The 23,603-nt window shown below is 34.9% G+C and overlaps 2 protein-coding genes across 6 annotated transcripts; one reads left to right on the top strand and one right to left on the bottom strand.

Moving 5' to 3' along the window:
• The first annotated feature begins 1,099 nt into the window (after positions 1-1,099).
• LOC145727023 (uncharacterized) lies at positions 1,100-7,393 on the top strand. 4 transcript variants are annotated; one of them, XM_081976403.1, is made up of 5 exons: positions 1,100-1,327; positions 1,428-1,600; positions 6,460-6,597; positions 6,941-7,124; positions 7,160-7,393. In XM_081976403.1, exons 1-5 carry the CDS (start codon positions 1,186-1,188, stop codon positions 7,255-7,257), a joined length of 735 nt encoding a protein of 244 aa, XP_081832529.1. In that variant the 5' UTR covers positions 1,100-1,185; the 3' UTR covers positions 7,258-7,393. The 4 variants fall into 4 exon arrangements, with proteins under 4 accessions (XP_081832529.1, XP_081832528.1, XP_081832527.1 ...); XM_081976402.1 differs by having other exon boundaries at positions 1,404-1,600; positions 7,178-7,393; XM_081976401.1 differs by having other exon boundaries at positions 1,404-1,600; positions 7,166-7,393.
• Positions 7,394-14,550: 7,157 nt separating this feature from the next.
• Positions 14,551-17,147, bottom strand: LOC145726212 (prostatic acid phosphatase-like). Of its 2 annotated transcripts, none has more exons than XM_081975201.1 (4): positions 16,879-17,147; positions 16,728-16,829; positions 16,322-16,522; positions 14,551-15,429 (listed from the first exon to the last, which is right to left on the bottom strand). In XM_081975201.1, the coding sequence occupies exons 1-4, from the start codon at positions 16,969-16,971 to the stop codon at positions 14,671-14,673; spliced, it is 1,155 nt and encodes a 384-aa protein (XP_081831327.1). In that variant the 5' UTR covers positions 16,972-17,147; the 3' UTR covers positions 14,551-14,670. The 2 variants fall into 2 exon arrangements, with proteins under 2 accessions (XP_081831327.1, XP_081831328.1); XM_081975202.1 differs by lacking the exon at positions 14,551-15,429 and adding an exon at positions 15,470-16,270 and having other exon boundaries at positions 16,879-17,091.
• Positions 17,148-23,603: the final 6,456 nt, after the last annotated feature.

Genomic DNA, 23,603 nt, shown 5'->3' with positions numbered 1-23,603 from the left:
GTAGTGTAAATTTGCCTTTCAATTTTTTCTGTCGGGTTTTTATTTAGTTTTGTGTAATTGTTTTCATTTAAAAGAGTCATGACTTTGTTGTGGTATGTAATAGAGTCCATTATGACTGTTACGTTACCTTTGTCTGCTGGAAGTATTTTTATGTTGTTGTCTTTTTTGAGAGAGTATAATGCTTGTTGTTCAGGTTTGGATAGGTTTTGTGTTGTTTTTCTAAGATAAGTTTTGATCTTATTTTAAATTCTTGTTGATGTTCTTCTGGTAAATTTTGAGTTGTCTCTTCAATTGCAGAAATAATATCAAGTTTGGGAATGTGTTGTGGTGTAATGGCAAAGTTTAAACCTTTTGAAAGAACAAGTTTTTCGCTATCAGATAAATTTTAATATTTTATTGTTGACTTAAAGCAACATTTTGAGAGAAAATTCTTATTTTGGCGCAACACAACACAAATCTGTGGTTTAACCCATTAGAATGAGGGACAAATGTTATTCCAAGGAAATAAACCATTTTGATTGATTGGTTAGACTCATAGATCATGCTTGTGCAGTATTCATTGCATGCAATAGCAGTAGCAAATAGCAGTATGATTGAAAAATAATTGCAGTATTGCTCTTCCTTAGCAGCCTGCCAATTCAGATCAAAAAAGAGGTTCAAATAATTATTTTTTTTAACACGCCTAAAGTAACATAAATTGACAGTTGTTCACGAGTAGTGTATTAGATGTTCGGGTAAAGTGGTCATATGACTAATCGTATTCGCAACCAACCCCAACCGAAGAGATATTTTTGTTATGCAGCCCTCGTCTTAAAGAGTCTTAAAAACCTATTCCATTAATAAGAAAAGATCAAAACTGATCGTTGTTAAATGACTCCTTTGTTTTCAACTAATTATTACAAATAGTTTGTCGTAAATATGAAAAAATTGTCGGTTACTGTCAATTATTCAGATGAGTTTCCTTTTACGTTCCGACAGCGACCTCGAACGTTAAATTGATAAACTACCTAGGTAGCTCTAACAAGCTAATAATAAAATATGATACAATATAAGTAATCACATAATTACCCATCGTTTTAGTAGACAATAAACTATAGAACTGAAATTAGCGATAAATTATCGAAAATTGATTGGCGTAGGCTGATTTTAGTTGGGCGCGGATCACATCTCCTATAAAAGCATCAAATGGACCTGGTAGTTTCGCAGTCTTGTAAACTATGCAATTTTCCGGGGTGTATTATGTCGATTATGCTGTCTGATATCATGGGGGGTGAAAACGACGACGATAACAGTGATCTTAGCGAACACACCAGGTTTTTATGCAAAGGTAAGTCGAGTTTCTACTTTAAGCTCTTAAATGTAAATTTTATAGAACAGGGTGAAAACTGCCCCGCTGTTAACAGCTAACAGTTATATACCCGTTTTAGGGGCTTTTCTGCTCACACCCTCGCACGATCTAAGCTTAGACAAAGCTGCCAACATTTGCGACAAGCTGAACTTCAGGGGAAGCTTCAGCCTCACTAAAACTGCCACCGGGATATTGTTCAAGTTTTCGGACACGGACGACTATCAGCAGGTCTTCCGTAAAGGATTTCATAAGGTGATTATTTGTTTTTTATTCCGTTATCTGTTAAGTTCTACCAAACAATAAATCCAAACCTGACGTACGATGAACTTGAGGTCTTAAATAAATCACGAGACTTGAAAACCGACCAATCTCTGGCACCGAATCCAATATCTCTCGTGACAATAGTCGAAACTTCCCGGAAGCGCGCATTCAGAAAACTTGGAAGCAATATCGAACTTTCGGTAATTTTCCGCGTCTAAAACACGGAAAACCACCTTCGGAAACTTCGCCGCGAAGTCTCCAAGTTGAAAGTTTAAACAATATCTCGATGCAATTTCTTGCAAATCGCCCCCGGGCCGGATGAATTTGATTTGTAGTAGTTCGGGGAGTTGGGCTTAAGGGGGGGCAGTGCAGATAGGGTTTATCTTTTTTTGGAGAGGAAAGTTTCTCGAAGTGTAGTTCCGTTTAGATTGTTTTCACAGATTTAATTAATCCCCGAATCCTTTCTGGTTTAAACGTCTAATCAGCTCTCTATTGATGGTTTTTGGTTTTTTTCTATTATTGGCTAAAGGATTTCACAATTTGCTTTTTTTATTATAACTTCAATTCAATGGGCCTATCCCACATATCATAAATTTTTGTTTTAATGACTGGAATCGAAAGAATAGGATCAAAAAACTAATTTTTCATATTCTTGAAGAAAAAATTATGGTCGTAAATGTTCCTACATTAGTTTGAATTTGTCCATTGAATTTAAAAGATCTGTTTTGGCGCGCATGTGACGTACGTAATTCTGGGCGATTTTATTGGCTGTTGCACGCCATCTGTTTCACTTCTTGTCGCTGATTGGTTGATAGTGTAGTACGTCACCGGCGGCGGGCGTTTTAAACATGAGATTAATGTAGTTTTTATCATCATTTTTTTTCTATTTATACTTAATATTTTTGAAAACACAAAAATACGGGTATAATATTTTCAATCCGTCTTTGTAGTTATGATATAAAAAAAAATTGTTGGACAGGCCCATTGATGCTCTTCATTTCCATTTTACCAGAATACCAGAAAGAATTAAACAAAAAATAAACATAAGTCTCGTCAAAGTTTTGTTTTTTCTCAAATTTTTGTTTAGTATCAAATTAACATTTAACATGTTATCACAAGTATTAGATTTTCTAAATATCTTTGATACTGAAAAGATTATCAACAATTGTCACATTTGTTTTATCCAACTTATTTTTGCTTTCTTTACAAACTTGTGTTAACGGTTTACTCAGAAATTACAGGGTGTTATATTGCTTCTTTGTTGTTCATTTTCAAACATTACTTAGATTTTTTACTTCAGTGCTCCCAATCTCACGATTATTTTTCCTATATTTTTTGTTAATGATTTTTATGAAGAAACATACATACAAAAAACCGTTTTTCGGTTTTAAAAATGTCAACATTTCCAATCGAACTATCTTAATCTGAATTCGGTAATTCAATCAATCTCACCGAGTATGTTTCTGTCTTGTTTTAAGTTTACAAAAACACGTTAAACTAAAGTAGTATGAGAAAATAAAACAATGCACTTGATTGTGACCAACAAATAAGAAAAGGTCACGTTCAAAACATTTTTTTATTACATTGTGGTGTACAATATCTACGAATTGCAAAATAAAATTAGAAATAATTTTTCGAGGTTGTCGATGTCAATTTCTTGTTGCCTTTAAAATGTCAAAGTGATCAATAGTTTTCCTACTATCTTAGAATGGGAAAACGATGTTAGAAACAGCCTTCCTATGTTACAGTCTTGCCAAATAGAGAGACTGGGAACAGATTGACTAAATAAGTGAAGAGGGGAAGTGATAGAAATAGGAGACGTCGAAAGAACATGTCTGCTAAAATACAATTACTTTTGTTCATTGTAAAATAAATAGAAAAAGTGTGAAAAAGAGAACACAAGCGAATGGAGAAAAAAAGAGTAAAATACCTTCAGAAGAGAGAAAATTGGGTTAGACAAAAATTACTAAAAACTGTCACTGATCTCGACATAATCTGAAAATTGGTCACATGATCACCGTCAGAACAACTGATTGATATTTTGTGACCAACTGTCAAAATATCTCACATCCGCTCCGGCTGACACATGTCACATACAAAGTTTTTTGCCATCTTTATTTAACCCATTTGTTTGGCAACGGTTCTCTTTTCTTACCGTTGATTTCCTATAGATACTTTTCATAGTTGTAGAGAAATGACAAGTACAAATAGAAAGTAGAGTTAAAAAATAAGAGAGAAGATGAAGGAAAGCTAAAGTTGATTTTATGTTTATCGAAATATTAAACAATTTTTCAGAAAGTAGTTTTATACGCAAATGCCGTGGGGTGGAAAGAGTAAGTAATAATGCACAAAATTTCTCATTTACCAAAAAAATACGGTTTTTTTCGTTACATTTTGAAACTTCTTAGTAACCAGTTTTCGAAGACCAAAATAGTACGAATTAAAGATTTTATTGTAAGAAATTACGTAAGCCAGAATGAGAAAAGTAGGAAGATAAAATATACAGAGAAAAGAAGTGAAGAATTAAAGTAAAATGAAAGACATAAAAAAGAATTGATGACAACGTAAAGGATTATAATATACAGGGTGATTCCAAAGTTGGGGCTTTTCATTCACCTGCGAATAGGACTTCAAAAAATAAGGTTCAAGGTTAAATACAATTTTTTCGAAATGTGAACAATAACGAAGATACAGGGTGTCAAAGTTTTACTGAAAAAACGAAAGTAAAAAAATAAGTTTAACTTAATTTTAACTAACTGACAGGTTATTTCCTATCAACACACATTAACAAATTTTTTTTTTTTTCTAACTTTTTCAGTTTTTGAGAAATTTCAATTCGAAAATTGTGTCACTTTTTGTGAGTTTGCAGCGTTGTTGCTAGGTTTGAAGCCTTGTGAAGCTGTAATTTGCACTCCAATCTAGATTTTTTAAATATCATTAGAAAGAGGATAAAAAATGTTACAAAATGTCGGTTGAGCGAATTTTCTAACTTTTTCAGTTTTTGAGAAATTTCAATTCGAAAATTGTATCACTTTTTGTGAGTTTGCAGCGTTGTTGCTAGGTTTGAAGCCTTGTGAAGCTGTAATTTGCACTTCAATCTAGATTTTTAAATATCATTAGAAAGAGGATAAAAAATGTTACAAAATGTCGGTTGAGCGAATTTTCTAACTTTTTCAGTTTTTGAGAAATTTCAATTCGAAAATTGTGTCACTTTTTGTGAGTTTGCAGCGTTGTTGCTAAGTTTGACGCCTTGTGAAGCTGTAATTTGCACTCAAATCTAGATTTTTTAAATATCATTAGAAAGAGGATAAAAAATTTTACAAAATGTCGGTTGAGCGAATTTTTTAACTTTTTCAGTTTTTGAGAAATTTCAATTCGAAAGTTGTGTCACTTTTTGTGAGTTTGCAGCGTTGTTGCTAAGTTTGAAGCCTTGTGAAGCTGTAATTTGCACTCGAATCTAGATTTTTTAAATATCATTAGAAAGGGGATAAAAAATGTTACAAAATGTCGGTTGAGCGAATTTTCTAACTTTTTCAGTTTTTGAGAAATTTCAATTCGAAAATTGTGTCACTTTTTGTGAGTTTGCAGCGTTGTTGCTAAGTTTGAAGCCTTGTGAAGCTGTAATTTGCACTCCAATCTACATTTTCTATATGTCATTGGGAAGAAGATAGAAAATGTCAAAATATGGCGTTTGAACAAACTGTCTAACTTTTTCAGTTTTTGAGATATTTTAATTTAAAAATTGTGTCACTTCTTGTGAGTTGAAAGTGGCGTTGCCAGGATTAAACCTTTGTGACGCTGTAATTTGCACTGTGTCACTTTTTGTTTGAGTTTGCAGCGATGTTGCCAGGTTTAAAGCCTTGTGACCCTGTAATTTGAAGGGTGCACGGGAAAAACAAGCTAAGTCAATTTTTGGCCAAATTGAGAAAACAGCTTCACCTGATAGACAATAGCGATGCTATACAGGGTCCAAACTTAGTCAGAAGAAAATCGAGCTACGTCGTCTAATAGAACATATTTTAGGATAGGCGTACACGGGAATGACCTACTTACCTTTCAATCTTTTTAGTAACTAATTAGTTTAATAATTTTTTATCAATAAAAAACAAACAAGTTTTCAACTAATTATTTTTTGACATACATTTTAATTTATGAATTACCTTGTTTGCTACTTAAGCTTGATGAATTTAATATTTATAATATAAATCTGGTGAAAAACAGGCTAAGTCAAGACCTATTTTTGTATCTTCTTCAACAAAAACCTTGTAATTATTATATTAAATAAAAAAGCATGCTGCTTTATATATAAAAAAATATTTATGTTTCTAATGCCTATAGGTGACCAGTTAACAACGATTTTAGAGATAAAACTGCTGTACTCAAAAACTTCAAAATTTGACTTAGCTTGTTTTTCCCGTGCACCCTTTATTTGTTCTCCAATCTGGAATTTCTATATATCGTTGAAAAGATGATTAAAAATGCTATAAAATGTCGATAGTATACACCCTGTATCTTCGTTATTGTTCATATTTCAAAAAAGCGTCAAACGAAAAAAACCCTATTTTTTGAAGCCCTATTTGCAGGTGAAAGGAAAGCCCCAACTTTGGAATCACCCTGCAGATGATAAAGAAAGAGTTAAAGAGTGTTTTTATTTTAAAAGGTAAATAATTTAACTACATTTTGTAACATTTTTCAAAAACCAGTTTCATGATCAAGTAAGCTCTTAGTGATGTCTTATAACAAAAACGACCCAACAAAGTTTAAAAAAGTTCAGTTTGAATACTGTATTCATCAAAAATGCTTAAATTCAAAATGTGCTGGACCACTTTTGATATCCCCACATTTTTCAGGTGACTGGAGGTAGATTGTACAGAAAAGTGGCTATTCCGTGTCGTCCGCAGAAAACCTACTCTCTATTAGTGCACGAGGTACCCTTGGATCTTCCCGAAGATGACATAAGGGCCAGCCTGTATCGGTTTTCCTCGGTGGTGAGTGTTCCCTTGTAAGCACCCTCACATTGATTGAATCAAACGCACCACGCTATATTTTATTGAAGAGGAAATCGAATCAGAATAACAGTGAAAACGTGGTTAAGTCGAATGGCACGTGCCAGCGATATGGATTTTTACATATCGAATCCGATTTACCGTTCCAACTCTCTTAAGAACCTAAACGTAGACTCGTAAGTGTGTTTCGTATTTGGCGCGTGTTTCGATTATTAAACAGTGCCTTTTGTGTACGAAACGTCTTGATTACATTCAAATGATGTTTTTAATGTGACACACCTGCGAGTAACGTGGTCTTTGAGCAAAAAGTGCACGATTTATGCAGGTGGAGGTGTCCAGACTGCAATCCCGCATCGATCAACCACCAGGTGCTCCTAATCCTATTAGGGTAACGGTGGCGTCCTTGGACGAGTACAACACTCTTTTGCAACAAGGCCTGGACTTTTATGGGGCGACCTATTTTCCTACCGAACCGTTTAAGAAAGATTTGCTGAAAGGCAGCAGAGAAGGTATCTGGTTGGGAAATTGCAATTTTATTGTGTAGTTTTAGAGTTTTCGGTAGGTTTGTTGCCAGTATTCGATGCCGCCGGATTTTCTAGAATTCCTCCACCACCTAGCCGTACTTTGAAGCCCAGAACTTAAAAAGTTGTTATTCACTTCACATCCAGAAACAGTTCATTATGGAATGGCAGAGCATATTGAAAACTTATTATTATTGTTACACTCAATTTGAAGCACTTTTTTAAAAAACAATTCACAAATCATGTTATTATTGCAAGCATTGTTTTTTTTTAATAACACCTGAAACCTACACACCACTGGATTTGGTTGTCATTTCCTTTATGTTCTACCATGCGGTAGAATAATCAGTCAAAAAACGGTAGATCAAAACAAATTCATTCATTAAACATTATTATACAGGGTGTCTTTTAATAGTTGTCAAGATCAAGTTGCCTTGCTATAAAAACCGTACTTCAAAAATACAGATTTTTAATTTTTTTTGATAATTGTTTTTTAAGTTTTGACATTAGTGACAGATATCACGTGGTTTTAAAAGATAATTTAGCTAGGCAGTCACGTGACCATTGTCAAAAATCATAAATTTTAAAAACTTTATATCGAATACTGCAAGAAAACGTTTCTAAAGCTAAAGTCCCATGCGGCCGTGATCCGATGACACGAATGCACGAAACTCTTGTAATTGGTTAAAAATGCTACATTCTTATTGGTTCAAATAAAATATAATTTTTGATTCCCATGTGACCGATATACGACGAAACGAATGCCCAAAACGTATTTTATTGGTCAAAATTTATTGTCCGTTTATTTTCGTTTGCGTTCACCATTTTAGACCACTTTATCAAAAATTTATTGTTAACTGAAAGCATAAAAAGGTCCATAAACAAAACAACAGAATACAGAATTGTTTTTGCTACTCAGAGTCGTAGAGTGAGGTTAAAAACGACACAATATCGGACAAAAAAAACAAAATTCTACTTCATCCGATGTCGTACGAAATTTAAAAATCATCGGATAAAGTATCCCGCCAAAACATTATGACCAATCAGGAAATTGTCTGATCATCGTGTCGTCGGATAACGAACTTTTGAGCATGGTTTGACAGTTTTGACGTTAGTGACAGTTGTCACGTGATTGTAGAACACTATTTAGCTAAACGGTCACGTGACAATTGGCAAAATAACTGTCATACTTCTCAGAAACACGTTTTATATCAAATACTGCAAGAAAACATTTTTAAATCCTGTTTTTTGCAACTTTTCAGCATGGTTTGACAGTTTTGACAGTGACAGTTGTCACGTGATTGTAGAACACTATTTGGTTAGACGGTCACGTGACAATTGGCAAAATGACTGTCATAAATCTCAGAAACACGTTTTATATCAAATACTGCAAGAAAACGTTTCTAAACCCTGATTATTGAAACTTTTGAGCATGGTTTGACAGTTTTGACGTTAGTGACAGTTGTCACGTGATTGTAGAACACTATTTAGCTAAACGGTCACGTGACTATTGGCAAAATAACTGTCATACTTCTCAGAAACACGTTTTATATCAAATACTGCAAGAAAATGTTCCTAAACCCTGATTATTGCAAGTTTAGAGCATGGTTTGACAGTTTTGACGTTATTGACAGTGGTCACGTGATTTCAGAAGACTATTTAGCTACACTATGAAGTGACAATTGTCAAAATAACTATTAAATCTCAGAAAATCGTCTTGTTTCGAAAACTGTGCTAAAATGTAATTCTTGCAAATTCTAGTAAAATTTTGACAACTCTGACAATAGTGACAGCCATCACGTGGTTGTAGAGAATAATTTGGAGTAAGAAAATGACTGTTTTAAGCGCATTTTTCAATCAATAAACTGAAAAAGTATATGATTTTCACTGGTTCGTGATTGATCAAGCAAGCTGAAATTTTTGACCAATTACAAACAGATTTATACAAATGCTGCAAATGTGAACTTACCATATTAGTTACGTTGAATATAATATTACAAAAAATTTGGTTTGTGGCACTGTTAAATCTTACAAGTTTTACAATGATTGAAATCGAACGTTATTTGCGATTATTGTTCGTTAACAACTACTGTATAAAGCAAAAGAAGGCGTTTAATTTCCTTCTAATTTGTTCGCGCTTCGGGCCCCAGAATACGCTACGTGTAACAGCTCGGTAGCAGCAATAAATAATATCGTTCTCAACACTTTTCCCTCCTTAACTCGGTAATTTTTTTCTTTGGCGCAAAGCTGAAAATTAAAAATAACGAGGTCGTAACTAATGAGAATTTTCCAAGAAATAAACTCCTGAGGGCCTGAATGCCAGTAGCGCCCCTCTATTCATCAAGGTATCAAACACTATTTAAATCAAACTGGACTTAAGCAATGTTTGAGTTATTATTAATTAACATTAAAAAATAACAAAACTAAAACAAAGAAGAAATTGAAAAGTGTAGCACTCTGTATGTAAGAAAGCTTTGACATGTTGATTGTTTGACGCTTTGAGAAATGATTGAGCAATTGCCAAAAATCGTATAAAATAGACATAAAAAAGAAAGTAAGTAAGTGATAACGTACAAAACTTCACATTTACTAATAATTTGAATAAACTTTGAAATGTCCTGATAAGTAAAGTGAAATGTGAAAAAGAGTCTAAACATAGGACAAAACCAAACAAAAAAGTAGAAAAGTTGAATTGATGAAAACGACTAAAAAGTAGAAAAACAATAATAATTCTATAAAGGAATAAGCAAAAAAAAAGTAAAAAATGGGACAAAATAATGAAGAAAGTTAATTTTTCAAAAACCAGTTTAATGATTATTGGTAAATTGATTGAGCTAACTGGATCCAAAATGTTCAAAAATAGAATAAAATTTTCAAGAAAAGATTTGTAGATTGGAGCGCTTTGGTGCTGACAATTAGCCAATTTACAGTGGTCGCCTATCGTTAAGATGACATTTAAGTGTCACGTGGTAAATGTCAAAAGTATGAGCGCGTATATGCTGACAGTCCATCTTTGTCGATTCCGTAAAGTTGTCTTGCTTCGACCTTCTTATCCTACACTTCCTTTTTATCAATATTTTTCACTCTGATGAGGATCTGGTTTGTATGTGGCTACCCCATTTGATATTTTCCTTATTAAAATGTTTTTTTTACGTAGGTAAATAAATTGCTTGTCGAGTATTGATAGAATGGCAACAATATCTAACAAAGCAGAATATCCTAACAATATACTCGTAGATAATGGATCACAACTTGTTTTGTCCCATTTATATTTGCTCAAATGGCGAACAAACTCAGGCATAATATTTCTAGAATGATAAATCAACTTTGACTAGTGAATAAGTTGTTTTTCTGCAGTGGCATGAGGTGTCGTATGGTCGTTAGCTCGTTAACGCCGTTCGTTGTAACGCATAACAAGACAGCAATGGAAAGTAAACAATAAGATATTAAATGTGGTTGTATTTGTGCCATCCGCGATGGATATTCGAGTGGGTCGGTTTCCTTTCCAGGTTTGGCCATCCATCAAAAAAAAAATGAAGAAAAAATTAAGGCTTTGTTAGCAGGGACGCGGAACCGGAGAACAAACGATATAATATGTCTCTGTCGGGTCGTGTTTTTCCAAGAACAAATATTAAAGCCGAGCTTATTAGCCTTAGGAGGAAAAACTTGTAGGAAAACCGACTCCACTGGGTGTGTACACTTTTCGAAACTTGCGTAATAAGTAGGCTTCATCTTGGGCATGCTACAGTAAACAGTAAAGGAAACTAGTTTAATGTAGAGACCTTTTAAATTTCAATATGTGTAGTAATTATTACTTGCGGAAATTCATATACAGAGTGGTCCAGTTTTAAATGTCAATAATTCACCAATCGATAGCCAATCAAAAAATAAGTTGACGTTATGTCATTTTCCTGAAGAACGCTTCCTAAGGAAGACACAAACCTTCAAAATGGTTTAAATGCGTCGATATAGGGGGATAGTCTTTATTTTCTACTCTCACTGGATATTATTCAAAATTGACAAAAATGTCTACTTGGGTTGTTGTATTTTTTACTTTAAAATGGTTCAAAAGGATTCAAATTTGGTCATCTGTGAGGTTTACGAGTTAACTTTTGACACTGAAAATAGTCAAAAATCAAGATTTTTTTTATTCAATTAAACACTGGTAACAGTCCGAATTTTTGGACTAATTTAATTCTAAAAATTAGTGTTTAAGACTAATAACGTAGCATTTAATGCCAAAATTGTTTACTTTCATCAATGAAGAGTCTGAAACATAACTTTTACTAGAAAAAATTGTTTAAAATTCGATTTTTCAGTCTTAAAGCAAAGTGAAGCGTCTAGAAGTCAATTTAATACTGACAAAGTGTGAAATGGCATGTTTAAACCTATGGAAAATGAAAAATAGTTTTTTAAGGCTCCTATGTCAAAAACTTGGTGAAGGTAACCCTAAAACTCGATTTTCCTAGCTGAAAGCAGTTTCAAAGCCCTAAAAATAGTCCAGAGTTCTAAGAAAATAAAAAGGAAAGGAAACAAACCTGAAAAGTTAGTCTTCAAGTAAATTTTTATCAATCTAATGTCAATATCCTGTATTTAAGACTATTTTCAAGACTAAAATATTGAAATGTATTTTCAAATTATGAAAACTTACTTCAAATGGAAATTTTAAGCTTTTGATGTCACTTTTCATTGGTTTAGAGTTACTTTTTGGTGACCAAGTCCATTTTCAAGGTTGAAATGTGTGAATTTGTAGTAAAAAATTGTAGATAAAGTAGTTTTTCATGACTACAACCTAATTTTCACTACTAAAGTTTTTCAACTTATCTGAAAACTATAACGACTGACTACAAAGACAGTTTTTAAGCCTTTCAAGACAATTTTCACAGTTTCCAAGTCAATTGCCAAGGCTAAAATCTTTCAATTTGTAAAAACTGGTCAAAAGACAATTTTTAAGCCTCTCAAGTCAATTTTCACCGTTTCAAAGTAAATTTACTGGGTTTCTGTCAATTTTCAAAACTAAAGTCTTTCAATTTGTCTGGAAACTGTGAAAATTGGCTACAAAGACATTTTTTAAGCTTCTTAAGTAAATTTTCACCGTTTTCAAGACCATTTTTAAGTTAAGTTGGGTTGATTTTGGGTCTCTGAACGTAATAACTCAATTATCTCGTAAACGAAGCTTCAAATCAGAATTTTATAAGAGGTACTTATTTTGTCAAATTGGACAAGTAAAGTAAAAAAAATTAAATTTTTTAAAAATATCCAGTGACGTAAAGAATCAGGCAGAAAAATGAAATCCATCTTCCTGTATCTACGCTACTGGAGAATTTTGGCAAACATCATTCATAATAAGTAATAATTTCTTAAGTGCTTGTTCCAAATTTGATCAAAATGACTACAACGGTCTGACAGTTATGACAAAAAACCGATTTTTTAAATTGAAATTTGAAGGACTGTATTTTTCTTAGGAAGCATTTTTCAGGAAAATGACATAATGCATGTCAACTTACTTTTTACTGGGCTATGGAATGGTGAATTATTGACATTTAAAACTGGACCACCCTGTATAAACCAAGCACCGAAAACAGACCCTTCGGCAACTCCCTTTCTACCTCCGTATCAGGTGAAATGTTAATGGTAACACCCGTTATTATACCTTAGTGTAATAGCTACAGTGGCGTCCTCAGACACATATTACTAACCAGAAATATTACACCCTCTGTAACCCTACAATTATTTAGGAATTGTCACGTAAATTTCTCTGCTTAATTAGAGAGTTAATATCAGGACGATTACTGGAATAAAACAGTTTTTAGTAATAAAATAGCTTTAATGGACGCTCCTGCAACAATTACTCAATAGCGTAAATACACGCGCACCATAAACGAACTACAAATCGAACCCGAATGGTACCGGAGAGCCTGTTTGTTGGCAATTACGGTGAGAATTCTCACACATTAATCGAACTGAAAATATGTTCTATTCCGTTTGACGGCAAGGTGGATACGTGATGAAAAAACCCCCAAGGGGGCCAACACGACTCACTTGAACGGGCCCCCTCTGGCTGACTTCGAATGTGATGTGCTTGCACGAAAGTTTTCTACTGAAATGTTGCTCATACAAATTCAGTTTCAGCATAAATTTATTTGCGGGTAAATGTACTATAATTACATGTACTGAACACGAGTACCATTTGCTTTATGGGTATAATATCGAGGGGGAGCAGGTAGGGGCAGCTGCCCCCCTCTACCATAGAAATTTAAATGTATCGTTGTGTTACTTTTTTCAGCTTAATTCCTTACTTGGCAACACTGTACAGGCAAGGTGACACTGACCAAAAATACGTCACGTAATCCTCAAAGTTTTGATTTTTGAAATGTCTACATCGTTCAAATTAAAACGGTTGCAAACGCTGAAAGTTTAAAATACGTGGAAAACTTTGAGAATTAAATGTGAAAGCTGGCAACAGTGTAAAGGTAAGGTAACAACAGTGAAAAACCGTCACATGACCATAAATAAGAGACGAATTTTTGTGTTAGCGTTTACTAGAGGGGTAGTTCGAACCTCATTAAAATTAAAATCAGAATTAGACACTAGTGGTAAATACATGTCTCCTGACATTGATAATTACATTTTGGCAGCACTATACACTCACTAAAAATAGTCACGTGACCCTCAAAATGTAGTTATGACTTTTTAAAAATCGACACTAGTCAAAAACGATCACGTGGTTATCAAAAGGAAGCTCGAATTAAGAAAATTTGCTAAATGAAATTTAGAGACTGGTAAATGCTAAAATTGTAAAATACACGTCACGTGACTTTAAGAATGCAATCTTTGAGCTGGCAACGCTGTACTGGCAAGATAACACCAAAAACAGTCACTCGACTCTATAAACTAGGCAGTTTGAATTATGACACTTCGCTCAATCGAATTTATAAATTGGTAAAAGCTAAAATTGCAAAATATACATACGTCACGTGGCCATAAAACGTTAATTTGAACGAGGAAAATTTGCTGTATCAAATTTAGAGAGTGGCTAAAGCTGAAATTGGAAAATATACATCACGTGACTTTGACAATGCCAGTTTTGGGCTGGCAACACCGTAAGGCAAGGTAACGCGAAAAACAGTCATGTAACCATAAAAAGGTAGTTTGAATTATAAAAAGTCGCAAAATCAAATTTAGAGACTGGTAAAAGCTAAAATTGCAAAATATACATACGTCACGTGACTTTGAGATTACAATCTTTGAGCTGGCAACACTGTACAGTCAACAAAAACAGTCACGTGGCCATAAAACGTTAATTTGAACGAGGAAAATTTGCAGGATCAAATTCAGAGAGTGGCTAAAGCTGAAATTGGAAAATATACGTCATTTGACACGGAAGCTATTTTTAAGCTGGCAACACTGTAAAGGCAAGGTGACACTAGTCAAAAGAACGGTCACGTGATTTAATTCAAACAGTGATAAAAGCAAGTAGAGACTTTCATATTCAATTACTTATTTTATTTTCATGCATTCTTTGGAGCTCAGCTCACTCATTACACTCAGTGGCCCAGTCAACACCATTCAAAGTGATTGGTTCCAAAAGATTTTGGTAATCCTCCAGCAAACAATTAAAATCGCATTCCGGTAAAGACACTTCATTAAAATCGGTACTATTTTTATGGTACATATTAATGTAGTACCCGCTGCTGCCCTCTTTCAACTCCCATATAAATGTTGATCCAAATTCTGGCACGGCACCTGGATAAACTCCCATGGCGTTGGTTCGGTCAGCTAATGTGCTGTCATGTGCGCTCAACATTAAAAATTTGGGAGCTGGATTTTTCGGAATGTTGGTCAAGTTAGCACTCAGAAAACGAGGTCCTTTCAGGTGGGTGTGTTCGAGTAGTGTTTGGGATTTAATGGAATTGAAATATTCGAATAGATAGTCAAAGAATGGCCCCGTTCTTAGTCTGGCCATTTGTTCAGTGTAGGTGGACCATTGAAACTTTCTGGCCGCCCATGACTTGATTAATGGCCAGTAGGATTCGGTCCATTCGGGAAGATTGAGATTCAAACCTCTGTAGATTGTTATCGTACTGAAGAGACCAGAAAAAGTGCTTACATCCATGGTGGTGTATCCGGCTAATTCGCGTATCTCCTGAAAGACCTCTTGGAGATCCTCATTCCAGCTCTGGTATAGTTCTGACTCCTTAAATTCTTGCACTAATTGTGTGTATTTGGGACATGGAACCTCACCAGTCAGAACGTAGTCTTCATCTTCAGGGCTAGTATGGATCGGAACTGGCTGAAAGAGAGAAGGATTCACACTAAATAATAACCTAGAATAAATGCTTATAAATTTATTAGTATGGATTAGAACAATAAAGGGGTGTGTTTTAGACTATGCATTCTTCAGTCCAGGTACTTAAAGGTGCAGTAATGGGTTCTAGGATAGTAACAAAGTCGTCAAAAGCGCAGTTAAAACTGCATCCAGGGAGGGTCAACTCTTCAAAATGGGTGCTATTCTTGAAGTAAAGATTGACGTAATGCCCTGATTCACCTTCTCTCACTTCCCAAATCACTGTTGAACTGAATTCAGGAGCAGCATCGTTGTACAATCCCATTGCATTCAAACGGTCCGCCACAGTGCTATCGTGGGCACTTAACATTAAAAACTTCTCAGCTGCAGCAGATTGAAGAGCAGTGGTTTGATAACGAGGACCTCTAATATTTTTAGCAGCGAGCAGCTCATTGGTTTTGATAGATTTCAAATGACTGATGAGATAATCGAAAAATGGACCGACTTTCAACCTCGCTAATTCCGCGGTGTAAGTGTAAAGCTGGAAATCCAACGCGGCTAATCTGGTTATTTCTTCAAAGTAAGTATCAGTCCATTCAGGCAGCGACCAATTAAATCCCCTGTATATGACTATAGAGGAATGCAACTCAGCAAAAGTACCGATTTCCACAGAGGAATATCCAGCCAATTCGGCAATCGTGCTGAAAAACTCTGACAGTTCAGCTCTCAACTGCTGCAACTCTTCCGAATTTTCCAGTTCACTGATAAGTTGCGAATGTTTGGCACAAGGCACGGTAGTGGCCAAAATGGCATCGTTGCTTTCAGGGATAGTGTGAATGGAAACCGGCTGAAAGGGAACGATGTACGAAGAAGGAAAGGAGGAGAAAATTCCACTCACCTGCCACAGAAGGTTTTCGTTCCAAATTTGGTCTTCAATTGGAGGATAAAGTCCGGCCAAATTTGCGGCTGCAGATTGTAGAGTCCTGTCAACGTCTGTAGATTGGACGTAGATGTCGTTGCGGTTATAACGACTAGGCAGAAAATTGCCGTAACGTTCGCGGAACCATTGACCAAGCTTGTAATGACGTTCTTTACCCAGCTAAAAAATTTTAATGTAATGGTGTTGACGGCAACAGTGATAGTATCTGATATCATTTACGTATCCGGAAAGCATTGATAATTAATTTTTGAGTGTTTTAATGGTTCTTCTGCTAACAAAGGATGCCATCAATCACTTGTTAGAAATTGATACAGAGTGATTCTGCATAATATGTTGCCACATTTCTTAACTAAGCTACACTTACATTATTAAGTTGTCCATAACCATCAGGCCATAAACTAGAATTTCCAAAGTACACATCATTAGGCCAGGAACTTAAAGGTGATCTATCCCCATGTCTAAACAGCTAACAGCTCAATTAATAAATGCTGACTTGTAAGCACTTGAAAACTTACCACAACTACAGCCTTAAGCTCGTCACTATCATCTGCGGCAGCACAATGCACCAAACCTACAGCCAGAACGAGCAAAAGCTTTAAAACCACCATGGTTGCACTGCGGTAACACTACAGAAATGTGTGCAAATGCGGTTTGATAGCTGCTTTATAAAATACACTTAAAAAGCCTAACATGATAAGATAAATCGGAATAAATTAAGTGTATTGTGTTTTTTCAAGTGGATTTAGAAATAAGCTATAGATAGTGAAGGATTTTTGCAAATCCATTATGTGCTGTGAATGTTGCCATTGGTGGCAAATATGACGTGATATGTCACTTGAAAACCCTCAAGTGTCACGTTTTTTTCTTTGTGATAACGTGTCTATAACGTGATGATGATTAGTTTACGTAAAATCTTAACAATAAATTGTAAACACAAATCTACTAGTCAAGTAGATTTGATAAAAAAAAAGTTGAAAAGGAGTAACATTAGTTGTTTGAACTCATGGGTACATAAAGTCTAGGAATAAACGAAATTAACTAATGACTGGTTGCATAATTGTGAGTGACAACTTTCAGTAGTTATAGCGTTTTCAATGTAACTGCTCTAAATTGTGTTGGTTTTGATAGAAATATCACAATATGTCAGAAAAGGACGGAAGGTTTAAAGCAGCAATTTTTCACTCTCATTTCGGTTAAAACAGCTTAAGTGAAAACGTAAGTAGACGAGGCAAAATGCTTTTTTCTACTCCTACAGGGATATTGGTCCATTCCTTAACAGTTTAGAGAACGGATAAGTAGGCAATTGCCAACGGTTGAACGAATACAGAATCCTAGACTTTCCGCAACTGTGCGATATGAAATAGACCAATCGGAGGCAATATGGACAATTCGCCCGAGTTTTACAAGCTATTTTTTCTACGACTAATTGGAATTACCTACCAAAACTTACCAAACCAAAACAGCTGATTAACTTCGTCTTTTAAGTTGAGGTGTTGAATGGATTTGATTCATTGTCAATTGTAAGTTTGTATCATTTGCTTTATCATATAATAGAGTAGATATTCTCTAATTGAACACTAACTGAAACTTGAACGGCTTTTTTATTGCTTCAAAACATACAGTGAGGATGACAATCAGAAGAATTATTTTGTTTACGTTCAAGATTAGCTGTTAGACTATTTCATATCGCACGCTGAAGATTGTCTGTGATTGGCCTATTTAATATCGCACGCTGAAAATTGCCTGTGATTGGTCCATTTCATATCGCACAGTTGTGGGAAATCTAGGATTCTGTATTCGATCAACCGTTGGCAAATTGCCTACTTATCCGTTCTCTAAACTGTTAAGGAATGAACCAATATCTCGAAAATATACTATGACAGTTGTGTAACATCTGTACTCCACTCAATGAGTTAGAAAATACAAATGGTTTCCCCAATATGAGGAAGATGGTGATTAAGGCCACTTTGATAAACTGAATTGATGTACACACTGTATAACATTACATGTGGTTTACAAAATACGCAGTTGAGGTGATACTTCCTAAAATTGACGAAAGATATGGAAGACTAAAAATAAAACCAATTAACCATAAACCTTTTTATTGTTGTCTGTGCAAGTTTAGTGTCAAATTTACCGTTTTGAGGGTAGTAAAACCGTAATGACACGGTGAAGACAATGTCGTTTACGGTCTTCAATATGCGGTTTTTGGGTGGAAATTTGGTCCGCTCTGCTATTTCGACGTTATTAGTTAACATTTTAGTCAACAAACGACAATTATCATTATCGGAACGTTGGAGTTTATGAAATACGAGTTTTAAATGCGTATTAAAGCTCAAATTTGTCGAAAATTATGTCGGGTAAAGTGTTCAAAAACGCGCGAAAATTAATTAACAAAAACAGCAGTCAACGTTGTACATAATGAAGCGACCGAACTGTGTGTTAAAATATCAGACAAAATGGACAAAAGTGCTTCTTTCTATATATTCAGATGAAATAGTATTGTGTTCGTTATTTACAGAGAAGTCTGAGAAAAAAATTGCATTAGAAAATCTATTTTCATTTTCTCCATAATTTTACAAAAATTGCCAACTGCTTATAATCTACGCAGGGGTCAGGTGGATCAATCTGTATATTTATGATTTATAATGATTTAAAAAATTATGTATTTTTACTTGACAGCTTAATAATAAGCGTAAACAGAATACAGCTTTTGGCTGTTTTGTTGGCAAATTTAGCTCACTATAGACGTTCATTTGAAAGGGGAATACGGGCGTAAAAACATAAAAAAAGACCAAAATTGAAAATTTACAGTTTGCCCTATTAAAACTCATTAAGCGACGAAACAGCAACATAAAACGTAGTATATGATTAAAACGCGTTTTATCTGCGGCTTTATTTTTGGAAGCTTTGTGTTTATACGGTTTTTTACCAAAAGCACCGAAAATACGACGCTGTTTTTTTGACATCCATCGTTGTCGTTAAAGGGAATTAATCCCCGCCGATAAAATGGAGAAAGAGGAACGTCAGATGCAACGCGATATAGCCGATGACACCCCATCAATTCGCCAGACCTATATTATATCGATTGGTAGTAATAAAATGCCGGACCCGGCCCTAATCAGCCCTTTTGGGTGTGACGTAACACGATCTGAACAGAATACAATTACTCACTGAAACATTTTCTGTCATACATGTAATCCACATTTATTAAATTTCACAAGGGAATTTGGAAAAGATTTCTGCTCGTCCATACGGTCCCAGTTATCAATGAGGAATAATTGACACAATTTCCTGCCGATTAATATTGGCAATGTTTGTTTTATATCGCATTTTATTAACCAGGGGACGACACGCGCTGAATCGATAATTTTTCGAATGCGGTTTTCGAATGATAATTGTCGCATTACGGCACATGAAATGTCCGCCGTTTTGTTTTCGCGCCTCCCATAAGGTCAATAATGCACTATTCGTTTGTTGGCAGCGTGTTAATCACCGCATTTGTAAAGTCACAATTTAGAATTAAAAAATAAAATTATTGAATCTAAAATGATGTGCCATGCCTTTGAGCAAGCAACCAAAACACGTGACCTATTTCTTTTCTATGGAGTAGGTCCCAAAGATGATATTCTCTACTTTACACCGTTGGGTAGGGATGTCGATTTTTAGTATCGATTCAAATCGTACTTTTAAATATCGATTTCCCAAAAAAAATTCCTCAAATCAACCTGTTATTTTGATTTTTTAGCCAGCTCTATTAAGCAACTTTTAAAAGCCCACTTTCGGAGTCTTCAGTCGGAACTTAACTAATCAATTCTCGATTCGATTTAGCCTTCAATAGATCGATATTTGAATCGATACCACATGTGAAATATCGACGGATGAGATCGATTTTTTCCGGAAAATAATCGATTTTCGGAAAGTTTGATCTGGCATCGACATCCCTACATATGTTGATGATATGTTTGCTTCATGATCGTTTATCCCGCAAGCCCGAATCGTCTAGCCCTTCTTAATAAATTGTTTATGCAACAAGCAATTTGCCTAACACTAAATTAAATATCGAATGAAGATATACCCCTACAACTACTTGGAGATGCAATACGATATAGAAGAATTTGGGTGAAACAAAGAAATTAAGACCATCGGGATAGAATTGTTATGGAAGCATGTGCACTGGATTGAAGATTTCAGAATGTCAAAAACCACTTTCTGGCGCTGCCATCTTAACTTGAAACACCAAATATCTTCCATTATTAATATAGTAGTTTTCCTATTCAGTGTGCAAAGTTATGTTTTCCCACACGCGAAAGCAGTTAGACGAACGACGCGATAAGCGGATAAGCTTCAAGTGCGGGAAAACTACTTTGCACACGTGTTAGGAACAATATTTTTTCTACGAATGAAATATCTATACATTTAGTTTTTAATTTTTATTGATATTAAAAACAACAACTTATAACTATTTATTGTTATTAACAACATTAATGTTAAATGTACAGTTGGTGGCGTTTTTTAAATTGATCGCAGATTGAGCAACTGAAGGTAAAATACTGGTACTTGGAACTGCTTCACTTTCTTTAGGATTGAAGGTCAGAATTTTGTTACTTAATCCTTTTTTATAACTTGTGGATTCATCAATGTATTCTTCAGCTACCGTAGTCGATTTCCAACCCCCCAAGCGTTTTATGTCAGTGATTCCTTCTCCAGAATCGGCCAGGAACGTTGCCGATGATCGACGATAACTGTGCCCTGTGTAGAGTTCTGGATTTGGCAACTTCAAAAAAATAGCTATTTCAGAAGGCATTTTTCCAAAACTGTTTACTCCAACACTTTGCGAAAAACATTTACCCTTTCTGTAAACTAGGAAAAAACGATTGTTTGACTTTTTTGGACGTAGGCCGGTGTATCTTCTGTACAGTTGCAGGTAGGTTCCGTTATGAACTTCCTCTGATATTATAAAGTTTCTTGCTGTATGATTTTTGGAATCCCTAATTTTAACAATTATGAGGTTTCCTTTGTCTTCAATATCTGTAGTGGTTAAATTGGCTAGCTCTTCCCTTCGACATGCAACAGCAAGTCCGAATATAGTGGCAACTTTAATTAACAGGTAAATTTCATCTGGTGCGGAGTTCATAAAACTGAATTTTTCTTCTTTTGTAAAAATTTTCGCCTTTTTAGGTTTAAAACCAACATTCTGCTTTTTCAGAAATGCAGTGAGCCTATAAAATTCACCGATATCGATGTCTCTTTTTATTTTTATTACATTTTTGAGCATTGAATACTTTGACCACATTGTGTTAGGTTTGAATTCTTTGCTTAAAGTAACAAAATACGCTAAAAGTACCTCTTCCTTTAAGGTTTTTATCCTCTTTTGTTCGCACCATTGGGTAAACAACTCGTACTGTTTCTCGTATTTTTCTCGCGATTTGAGAGGCAGCAATTGCAAACTGGCCATGTTGGCGGCTTTTAGAACATCTTCCGGAAGTTCATCTTCAGTGATATCCATTATTAAAATAGTTTGTTTAACTTAAATAAGTAAGAATAAACACTGTTGTAGACTTTAAATTGCATATAAATGCGTTGTTTGACAATGAACTTTGGTTTCTAAGGAAACAAGCGTCATTTTCAAAGACAGAGACAAGGTGGTTTATTTACCTAAACTGTACGGAAGAATAATGTGAAAAAAGTCGTGTTTTTTATATGAAACCCCTGAATATTATTACATTTTTGAATTCTACGCAAAATTCTAAGCAGATTTTATGTATAATAGTCTATATAAAACCACTGTTGCAAGGTATAATCAACATTTTAAAAAGTGTGCGGGAAAAAATTTTTCCCGCATAGTGTGCGGGAAAGTGCCACTTTACACACACTTTTACGTATGCAAAGTAGCTTATTTGCAAACATTCGTAGAAAAAACAATTTTCAAATTTGTGGTATGATTTTCATTTTTTGTTGGAAAGCCATGGGTGGGTTTCACAAACTGGTTTGACGTCTATACCCTAGTTTTTGACATAAGTACCTTACAGTATGGATTGTGTAAAGCAAAGTCCTGTTCAGAGCTTATGATTGGTCAAAAAATCTGCTTTTAACTTGCTGCGTTTTCTTGACCAATCACAAACCATGAACAGTGCTGCCACACGCAGAAATGCTGCACTTGTAGACTTACCAAGGATGAGATTTTGAAAATACCAACTGCATATTATTGTACAATGTATTATTTTACTATATTATTGTATGTATGTGAAAGGTCAGGTTAGCCTAGAAAAAAAATCATATTTTTGGCTATTCCAATTCTCAAACAGAACCGAACTTCCTTGATGGTATGCCAACACTGGTAGCCAGCTCCTTAATATTTTGACAGTTTTGACATTTTGTATAAGAAATTTTGTCTACGAATAGAGCTAGAAATTTCCCATCCTTGGTATGGTCTTGTGGTTTTACCGTATACTTTAGGCGTATTTTGGCGTCAGTAGTGTTTACAGTTAACCTGAGACGTTAACACTTTCGCCAAAATACACCTTTTGATAATGCTCTAACTATAGCCAATTGATAGAGTAAACAAGACATCCACTTTTCAGATGTTAACTAAACTTATACTGTTTTTCTGATGAATGACTAAAAATTGATAGACGATCATAGAAGAATCAGAATTTCTTAAATTATTTCCATCGTAATTATTCCTTAAAGTAACATTTCAGCACTTTATTACTCAAGCCTAACTGAAAATCAATTACACGGTTATTTCCAAGTACAATCAAGAACGAATCTGCACTAGAGGGGTGACCCTTTTAGATAATATTCAAAACCCTTCGCGTGCAGACGTCCCGCGTGGTTTATCCATTAGCTAATAAGGTCGAACGGTACAGAACACGCCGTCTTGTATTTTTCTGTCCCCCTGTGTCTATTACGTCTATTTGAAAGGTGGCTCAGTCTTAATTTATCCACGACCTGGAAGTCGTTTTAATAAAATTGCAACGTTATCAGCTCCGCTGACCTGGATGTGGTCGGTTGAACTTTACGACCCTTTTTTTTGCAGGTGGACAAATGTCAGCGATTCCGCTCCTGATTCCGTTGAACATTAGGAAATTTACGAACCGTATATGACAGGATGGCATTTACCCCTGATGGCAATCGTGAACTTTTAAGTTTTATACACTTGCATCGATCATTATTCACCGCTCGCCTCCCCAGGGTATTCCATATTCGCGCGTCTAAATTTAATCAAGAAACGCCG

This window comes from Ips typographus, linkage group LG3, assembly GCF_016097725.1.
Source record: "Ips typographus isolate SLU linkage group LG3, UJ_Ityp_2.0, whole genome shotgun sequence".
In the NCBI taxonomy this organism is placed as follows: domain Eukaryota; kingdom Metazoa; phylum Arthropoda; class Insecta; order Coleoptera; family Curculionidae; genus Ips; species Ips typographus.
Note: the sequence above shows the minus strand (reverse complement) of the source record. Positions and strands in the feature narration are given on the sequence as shown.

Excerpts from the sequence above, each read along its gene's own strand:
- LOC145727023 (XM_081976400.1), top strand. The coding sequence starts at position 1,186 with ATGGACCTGGTAGTTTCGCAGTCTTGTAAACTATGCAATTTTCCGGGG. Across the intron at positions 1,601-6,459 it reads TCCGTAAAGGATTTCATAAG|GTGACTGGAGGTAGATTGTA; the intron begins GTGATTATTTGT and ends CACATTTTTCAG. Across the intron at positions 7,125-7,159 it reads GCTGAAAGGCAGCAGAGAAG|TTTTAGAGTTTTCGGTAGGT; the intron begins GTATCTGGTTGG and ends TTTATTGTGTAG.
- LOC145726212 (XM_081975201.1), bottom strand. The coding sequence starts at position 16,971 with ATGGTGGTTTTAAAGCTTTTGCTCGTTCTGGCTGTAGGTTTGGTGCAT. Across the intron at positions 16,523-16,727 it reads GTTATGGACAACTTAATAAT|CTGGGTAAAGAACGTCATTA; the intron begins GTAAGTGTAGCT and ends AAAATTTTTTAG. Across the intron at positions 15,430-16,321 it reads ACGAAAACCTTCTGTGGCAG|CCAGTTCCGATCCATACTAG; the intron begins GTGAGTGGAATT and ends TCTCTCTTTCAG.